The sequence below is a fragment of the Thamnophis sirtalis genome, unplaced genomic scaffold (assembly GCF_051295495.1).
Source record: "Thamnophis sirtalis isolate CommonGarterSnake01/CBP01778 unplaced genomic scaffold, rThaSir2_p1.2 scaffold_13, whole genome shotgun sequence".
In the NCBI taxonomy this organism is placed as follows: domain Eukaryota; kingdom Metazoa; phylum Chordata; class Lepidosauria; order Squamata; family Natricidae; genus Thamnophis; species Thamnophis sirtalis.
In genome coordinates this window covers 53,287,247-53,295,960 of record NW_028261393.1, presented here as the reverse complement: position 1 = coordinate 53,295,960, position 8,714 = coordinate 53,287,247, and the positions used below count along the sequence as shown (strand labels likewise).

Sequence of the window (8,714 nt, the reverse complement as noted above, 5' to 3'; positions counted from 1 at the left end):
AAAATGAGGACCCGGATTGTTGTTGGGGGCGATATGCTGACTCTGTAAACCGCTTAGAGAGGGCTGAAAGCCCTCTGAAGCAGCATATAAGTCTAACCTCTATTGCTATTGCTAGAAGCAAAACGTCTTCAAAGAAAAACAAGAAGAAAGTCCCAGTTGCCTCCTGAAAAAAAGTCCCTTTGGATCTCCTAGGCTATTTTTCATTTTCTTCTTGGGGAAGGAATTAAAGCCTTGGTGGATACAGACTCGGATAACAAGGAGCCTTCCACTTAAAAGCAGTTCTATTAGTGACCGAAGTTACAACTGCAAAAAAAGCAACTTGCGGCCATTTTTTTAAACACTTAATGACCATTGCAGCATCCCCAGAATTCAGAGTTTGGCAACCGGCTCCCGACATTGTAGATGATCTCTGAAGGATCTGAGAATGGATCTTGATCTCCTCCTGATGGTCGGACACCTTGTAGAAGATCTCCGGGGAGTCCAAGTCTTCATTACTTGGAACGAAGTTGTTTTTAAAATTTATTTATTAGACTTATATACCGCTTCATAGGGCTTTCAGCCCTCTCTAAGCGGCTTACAAATTTTTTAGCAAATTGAGTCAGCAACTTGCCCCCACAGTCTGGGTCCTCATTTCACCCACCTAGGAAGGATGGAAGGCTGAGTCGACCTTGAGCTGGTGAGATTTGAACCGCTGAATTGCAGATCACAGTCAGCTAAAGTGGCTTGCACTACTGCAAGTGGTCCCTCCATATTTTAAAGGAACTGGGAGAGCATTCGATACCTGAAAGATCCGTTCTTCCAAATCCATATAACTTCACCTGGTGCTTGCCAACCACAAAGTTTACGCGGATGTGATTTTTGTTGTTCTATCCCAGGGGTCGTCGGCAACCTTAAACACTCAAAGAGCCGCAAAGGTCCTAACCGGAAGCCCCCCCCCCCCCCCCCGCCCCCCAATTCAATTCTGGAGCAGATTGAAAGTTCAGTTCCCCCGTCATAGAGTCTCCTCTTAGTGTGGCATCCTTTTTCCTCCACCTGTCCTAACCGAAAGCCCTATCAATTGTGGACCAACTGGCAACAAGGAGCCGCATCAGAGGGATGAAAGAGCCACATGCGGCTCCGGAGCAGACCTCTGTTCTATCCAAACGAGACCATTGGAAAAACTCTGGAAGTAAATAATGACCAGGAATTGCTTTTATTTCGGGAGGGTTAAGTTTTTATTGAAAATTGACAACATTAGAAAGGTATTAAGTTCAACAGTGCTGGTTCGCTCACGTGGATCATGTAAATATATATATATTGAGTGCAGCTGTCCAATCACAACTGTTCATAACAAAAGGTCTTCTAAAAAAAAAAAAAGGAGAAACGAATACTTGGGAACCAGGCCATGCAGTGAATGGTTCCAAACACAATCCCAAAAGTTCTGACTTAGGTACATTTTTAAGGGCAGTTACACGTGACTTGTAATGATAACTTTGGAAAAAACAAGAGAGGATGCGTTTACAATTTATTTTCCTTCACCATCTTAATATAGAAGCCTCTGTTTTTCCTTCTTTCGCAAAGGTTTAAAGGGGTTAGAACTTGGGGGATTAATTCTACAACGATAATACTACTTAGGTCTTTATATATATATTTCTCTCTCTCTCTTTCTTTCTCCCTCAAATGCTTAAGGCTCTTTTGTGCATTTTAAGAACTCTGGCAAAGATAGCAGACATGAATCATTTCTACCGGAAGCTGGATCCAGGAGGAGAGATTTAAACCATGAACTTTCCATCTCAGTGCAAGATGCTGAATAGAAACAAATTTAGTGAATTCATTTATTTCAATTGGGAAAGGTTCGTTACTTCTTAAAAACTGAAATGGCAGGTTATCTTAAGGCCGCTTCTCCCCAATGAAAAATAGAATTTCTCTAAAGTCCCCGACCGTCCTTTTTAATCAGCGTTCAAAGTAAATCTTCCTCAGAGGTAGCAAAGTCATTATTATTTTTTTCTGTGTGTTGTTCGTTGCATATTATTTTTTTAATCCACACCAACCCATGAAGGAACAGGACAATTTTTTCCCCTCCTCTACTCAAAAAATAAAAATAAAAATAGCAACCCACGATCATGACATTGAGGCAAAACTAGGAAGGGAAGAAAAATAACCATAATCCACAATAAGTCCTGTCTCTGTGTGAAGTAGCCTCCTCATTAATTGGACTGCAATATTTTTTGGGGGGGCTGTAGAAAACGTCTCGCCTCTCCCATTGTTTTTCCACCTTGTTTCGCAAAGCCCAAGATACCTCAGCTTAAAAATAAAAATAAAAGAGAATCCCAAACACCCCCACGCACATATGGAAAAATAGGAGTGGAAGGAAACGAACCCAAATCTCTCTCTCTTTTTTTTTCTTCCCCAGGTTAAATTTCTTTTTATTTATTCTTGTCTCCCCCTCTCCCTTCCCAAGCAGGACGGGGGTATCCCTACGTTCGCTCAAGTAGACGTCTTCTCAAGAGAAATGCAGCAGGCGGAGACAAGTTAGAAAAAGCTACAGAGGGAAAAAGAGAAGAGAGAAAGAAAGCTTTTGTCAGTCCAATGGCAGAGAGATACAAGAGGCAATGAAAGGCAAAGCAAAATAACCGAGGAACACAATCAAATGGAAAGGGAAAAAACACAGAGCAGTAAATCTATGTCTTCCCTGCCCTGTTAGGAACTTCAAGCAGCAAAATACCGTCAAAAGAGGACGCCCACATTAAATATCAGGTGGTCCTTGTTTAGTGACCAAAATTAGTTGTTAAATGAAGCGGGGGTAAGTGAAACCGTGATGAGGCTTCCGATCAGATTTCCTTTGCTCTGCAGAGCTGTGAAAGTCGTAAATGTGAGGATGGGTTGCAAAGGGATTTTCCACGGCACCGTTTGTCACGGCGGTTGCTAAATGAGTCAGGCGCTAAAGGAGGACTACCTGGTACAGTGCACATTTTAGAAGAGTGCAGGCGTCTTGGGGCAGAAGGAAACGCAGGAAGGCACAATACAAACACACACACACACACAAACACACACATATATATATTTCAAGTCAATGCAAACGTTCAGGAGAAAAGCGAGGCAGAATTACAGAGCAAGACTCGCTGAAAGAGTTCTCTGTGGTTGAAAACCAAACGCTTGAAATTCCGGGATATTTTGCCCCTCGGGAATGGAAGCTTCACCCTAGTTCTGTGGGAAAAGGATTCAAATTTGGCTCCCCCCCCCCCCCCCCAGATATTCTAAAATATCTGCTTGTATTCTGTGCTTTTTGGAAAAGGTAAAAATTAAGGTTTCCCTTGTACATATAGACATTCCCGATTCTACGGGGCGATGCTCATCTCCGTTTCAAAGCCGAAGAGCCAGCGCTGTCCCAAAACATCTCTGTGGTCATGTGGCCGGCATGACTAAATGCCAAAGGCGCACGGAGCGCTGTTCCCTTCCCACCAAAGGTGGTTCCTATTTTTCTACTTGCTTTTTTACGTGCTTTCGAACTGCTAGGTTGGCAGAAGCCGGGACAAGTCACGGGAGCTCACTCCATTATGCGGTGCTAGGGATTCGAACTGCCGAACTTTCTGATCGACAAGCTCAGCGTCTTAGCCCCTGAGCCACTGCGTCCCTACATTTTGATGACAGGCCTATGTTAATAGCATATTCATCATCCCATTCCCTGCCGTTGGGCATTTGAAAATACAACATCATCCTTCAATTTACTAGCAGGACATTTGCTGATGAGTAAACCTGGTGGACTAGAGTGGGAATCCCAAAAAATCCCACAGAGCACAAGAAAAGCTGTAATATCGGTCTTTTACATTAGGCGCGCCCCACGATACAGCCGAAACAGCAGATAAAAATAACAACACAGGTAGTCCTCGACTTACGACAATTCAGCCCAAGCTTTCCGTTGTTAAGTGAGACATTTGTTCAGTGAGTTTTGCCCCCTCCCCATGTTACGACCTTAAGGGCCGCAGTTGCTCAGTGAATCCCTGCGTCTGATAAATTAATAAGCCATTGAAGTGAAATTGGCTTTTCCCATCGACATTGCTTGTCAGAAGGTCATAAGTATGAATCAGTGGCCAAGCCGTTTGAATTTTGATCACACAATTATGGGGGAGGCTGCGAAGGTAACTGTGAAAAATGGCCGTCAATCCCAATTTTTCAATGCCCTCCTAACTTTGAACTAAATGAAGTGTTGTAAGTTGAGGATTTCCTGTAAACACATTTTGCGTAGTAGAGTATAAAATGGCATTCTGGAAGGCCCATGAGACGACCAAGGCTGAACGCAATAAATAAGTGAAGATCGACATCCCAGATCAGTATATTGAAGGGGGGCACTACTCAGTACATAGCCAGGGATTACTGTAAAAGAAGGGTAACAACAACAAAAGAAAAAAAAAAGAATAAAAACAAAGCATTAACCAGAATCGTTTCCACGTTTATTTTTCTTTTTTTTTAAAAAGCTTCCCATCAGAGATAAGGACAAAGACCTCCCCCCCACAATGGAAATAACGGAGGAGAGGATTGTGTTCATTCAGAACGATTTCAGTACAATGAGTTTACGTCAGGCTTTCAGATTTGAACGGTTTCCAAGGATGTTGAAAATGTGAACAGCGATGAGGCTGAGAAAGATATCCTAGCGTCAACTATCCATCAAGTTGGTGTTGTTTGGCTTAGCAATGGCTAGTTTTAGAATAGGGGGCATTATATGTAGAGTAATGGTCTGCCAACTTAGCAATTGTAAGACTTGTGGACTTCAACTCCCAGAATTCCCCAGCCAGCCATGCTTGTGGACTTCATGCTGGCTGGGGAATTCTGGGAGTTGAAGTCCATAAGTCTTAGATAAAGGATCCCCTCACACATATATGCTAGTCGTTCCCGACTCTAGGGGACGGTGCTCATCTCCGTTTCAAAGCCGAAGAGCCAGCGCTGTCCGGGGATGTCTCCAGGGTCATGTGGCCGGCATGACTAAATGCCGAAGGCGCATAGAACGCTGTTACTTTCCCACCAAAGGTGGTTCCTATTTTTCTACTTGCATTTTTTAACGTGCTTTTGAACTGCTAGGTTGGCAGAAGCTGGGACAAGTCACAGGAGCTCACTCCGTTACGCGGCGCTAGGGACTCGAACCGCCGAGCTGCCGACCTTTCTGATCGACAAGCTCCGCGTCTTAGCCACTGAGCCGCCGCGTCCCTAACTATAGACTCTAGCCAGGTGTAACTCAATGGCAAAATTCTTGTTTATACGTTGAAGGTCCAAGGCTCAACATTCAGGATGGGAAAAGCTAAAAACAGCTCTGGTTACATCTTCAAATTCAAATTCCTATTGTTGCCCTCATTTTGTTGTGTTTGCAACAGTCAAGAGAAAATCAACAATCGGATGAACAAAGCCTTCCTTAAAAATATCCTAAAAAGCTGTTCCAAAAAAAGTAAAGAGAAAAATGAACCTTTTGTCCCTCCCTTCCTCCCTCCCTCTCTGAGAGAGAAAAAAAAAAACTCAACTCTTAACCAGACATGCAGCTTGCACACAAACACCCACCCACATACGCACAATCTGTGGCTTACTGAAATGCTGATGCTAAACATTTTGGGGACATCCATCCTGACGGAAACTGCCGGTCAACAGGATAAAAACAGAAGGGCCTTTGGAGATTAGCTCATCAAATCCAAGAAAGAATTGCCAAAAAAAAAATCTTTGCCAAAACAGTCAAGAGAATACAGCCTCTTTTTTTGCATTCAGGAAAACAGAACAAAACAAAAAAATAAATAAAAATAAATGCAGAAAAGGAGAAGGAAATGCATTAGAAAGAAAAGGAACAGGGATGAAATGAGTATTAATTCAAAATGTGGATTATTATTTTTTTCCCTGGAGAAAGGTCTGCAGGAAGCTTGAACTGAAAACAAACCACAACGGAAAAGGATTAATGTTTCTCTTAATTAATTGAAGCTAAATAAAAATTGGCACCAGAGATGGGCAACATAATTTTGAATTCAGTGTCATGCCGAGAGATACTGTATGAGACGCAAAGATCATAATGACATTCAAAGGTATGTGTTTTATGGCAGATGCTGTTTGATTGAAAATAAACACACAGTATTTATCAACTGCGATCTTCCTATCCTGGAACAAAATATATATAGTTGATTTAAAAAAAAACAACCTGCCTTTAAGGCTTAACAAACGCTCTTAATTGAGGAATAAAATGACCACAATGAATTAGAAGCAACATTTATCTGTCTTTTAAACGTCTTTAACCCTTAAGCTTATAAACCACCTAGCAATTTCAAAATAGGGGATGCTTCCAACTTGAATTCTTGTAACACTGGCAAAGAAACGCAGACAAGCGTCAACACAATTCTGGCATCGCCACAATCTACTTGCCCATCCCTGGTGCCTAAATTATAAGAAGAAAGGGAGAAAACATTGTTAGTTTTTTTTAAAAAAAATTTGTTTTAACATGCTTGGATTGGGCAGCATTAAGTTCGTTTGGAGGTGGGTATTTTTTTTGGTGCTAGCAGATTGCAGAACGCATGCCCCATGCAAAATTTCCCAGCCCAAATCAAAACTGGAAAGATTCGGGAATGGTTGGGAAGGATCTCGCAAAAGAAGAACCGCTTCCCTTGTTGTTCAACTCTTTTGTTCTTCACCTATAATCTGAGGGACCGAAGAAGAGGCTTCTTTGACCTACAACTAGAAGGCTTCAGGGTTGGATGTGGCAACCGGCCAAAAGCAATTCAAAAGCTAACAACGACTCACAATGTTTATCCCAGTTGCTCGCCTTGGGTTATGTTCCGAGACCAGGATAAACAAGTCTATTGTTTGGGCCCGGTTTCCATATCGCTGATGTCGTCCCGAAGACAAACTGTTGGTTTTTCTCTTTTTCTGTTCTTAGCTTGTCTTTCATTCCGGGTGCAAACTGTTCTGGAAAAGTCCTTTTAACCCTAGAAAAACCCGTTTAAATTATATATCAGAGCCACCCATTGACTATTGTAAAAAAAGAAAAAGGTTCTCGGTGATTCAAGTAAGATTTCATCCTACAAACAGTTGGAAGATTATTATTTTTTCCAGTAGTGGAAAGTTTAGTGATTGTTCGGGTCTAACCAGCTTAGAAACTAAAGGCCAATAACACTCTTGATTTATGACTACAATTGGGATTAAAATTTCCATCGCTAAGCAAGGTAGTTGTTAAGTGAGTCAGTCAGGCCCAATTTTCCTGACTCTGGGAATTCTATGACGGACGTAAATGCAAGGACCAGTTGTAAGTCACTTTTTTCAGAGTGCCATTTCGTCTTCGGTCACTCATAGAATGTGGTTCTTTGAGGCCTGCCTTTATTTTTACACAATGTGTATTGAGCAAAAAGGTTTTTAACCTCATCCTATCCAGAATCCTTATCATCTTTTAACGACCCCATAATTCATTGTGGGGTGGGGAGTCTGGGCAACCGTATGAAGCTAGCCGAGTGATTAATGGCCGGATGCCTTTCCCTGTTGCCAATGCGGAGTTTTGTTTCAGCAGATGTATTTTCATTGTGCCCAGAGAGAGAAATATCTGCCTCTACTTAGGATGGAACTCACAGCCTCCAGATTGTGAGGCGAGAACTCCACCTCTAGGCCACCGTATCACTCCTATCCAGAATTTTTTGGGGTGGGGGTGGGGATGAAAAAAATATCCTTTTATGAACCTCAGTGACTTACTACCTTACGTAAACTAACATCAGGTACCAAAAAAAAAAATGTGGCAGAAGAGGGGAAAGAAACATTCCAGAAGAAAGATTTTAATACTTTTAAAAAAAATGTTTTGCATTTTGGAAGAAAGATTTTTAATACTTTTTTTAAAAAAAATGTAACATTTTTAAAAAATATTGGTGGCGGTTCAAATAGCTGACGGAGAAGGGACAGAATATTCCGACTGCCTTCCCCTCACTTAGAAGGAAGGATGCGCAACTGGAGATTCGGTATCTTGGGAATGGCCAAAAAATACTAGGAGTCGGGCGATTCAGGAGGATTGTGTCTCGTCTGGCGCAAGGTGTGTTTGTGGGTCCCACTGCCTTGCCATCTCGGTTTAGTCACAGCTTACCAACACACAAGGTACCGTTTCATGCACCATGCAGCAAACAGCAGGGATTAACTGAAAAATAGCACACAAATAAAAACTAAGAGGAAGGCAAATTTAGCGCAATGAAAATGTAAGGGGGAGAGAAATAAAATTCTATATATAATGGGTTTTATCTGACCTGCTACGGTTCTCCTTCCCATATCTCGGGGGGGGGGGGGGATGAAAAATGTCCCTTTATGAACCTCAATTACTTGCTGCCTTATATAAAGCAGCATCAAAAAATAAAACAGCAACAGGGTAGAAGATGGAGGACACTCTCTGAGCCCACCCCTGAAGTCAAAAATGCAATATCAGGGGTTTTTAATTCAATGGTAGAGAATATGAAGGATGTGTGGTTCTTTTGTTGTATTTTTATAGTGTAGTATAGCCTTTATTGTCGTTGTACATCATGAATACAACGAAATTGGTTTTAGCCTCACTTGGTGCAATCCATGACAAAAAAATATAAATAGTATAATGAATAATCCCTATGCAAGTAATTAGAGAAAAAAAGAAAAGAAAAGAAAAGAAAGAAAAAAGAAAGAAACAAACAAAGAAAGGAAGAGGATGGATGGACAGAAAGAAAGACAGAAGGAAAGAAAGAAAAGAAATAAAAGAAAGAAAAGAAAGA

General features: G+C 41.6%; 1 protein-coding gene across 3 annotated transcripts in view; it reads right to left on the bottom strand.

Moving 5' to 3' along the window:
- Window positions 1-2,217: 2,217 nt before the first annotated feature.
- The window catches only part of SEPTIN6 (septin 6), a 45,656-nt gene continuing 39,159 nt past the window's right edge, over window positions 2,218-8,714 (bottom strand). The window contains exon 10 of one of the 3 annotated variants that reach the window (XM_087728080.1): window positions 2,218-2,521. In XM_087728080.1, the coding sequence (XP_087584206.1) occupies window positions 2,512-2,521 (10 nt within the window). In that variant the 3' untranslated portion in view covers window positions 2,218-2,511. Of the gene's footprint in view, window positions 2,522-3,529; window positions 4,354-6,140; window positions 8,117-8,714 lie in introns of those variants that run through there. The other 2 variants (XM_087728079.1, XM_087728081.1) reach the window with 2 other exon arrangements.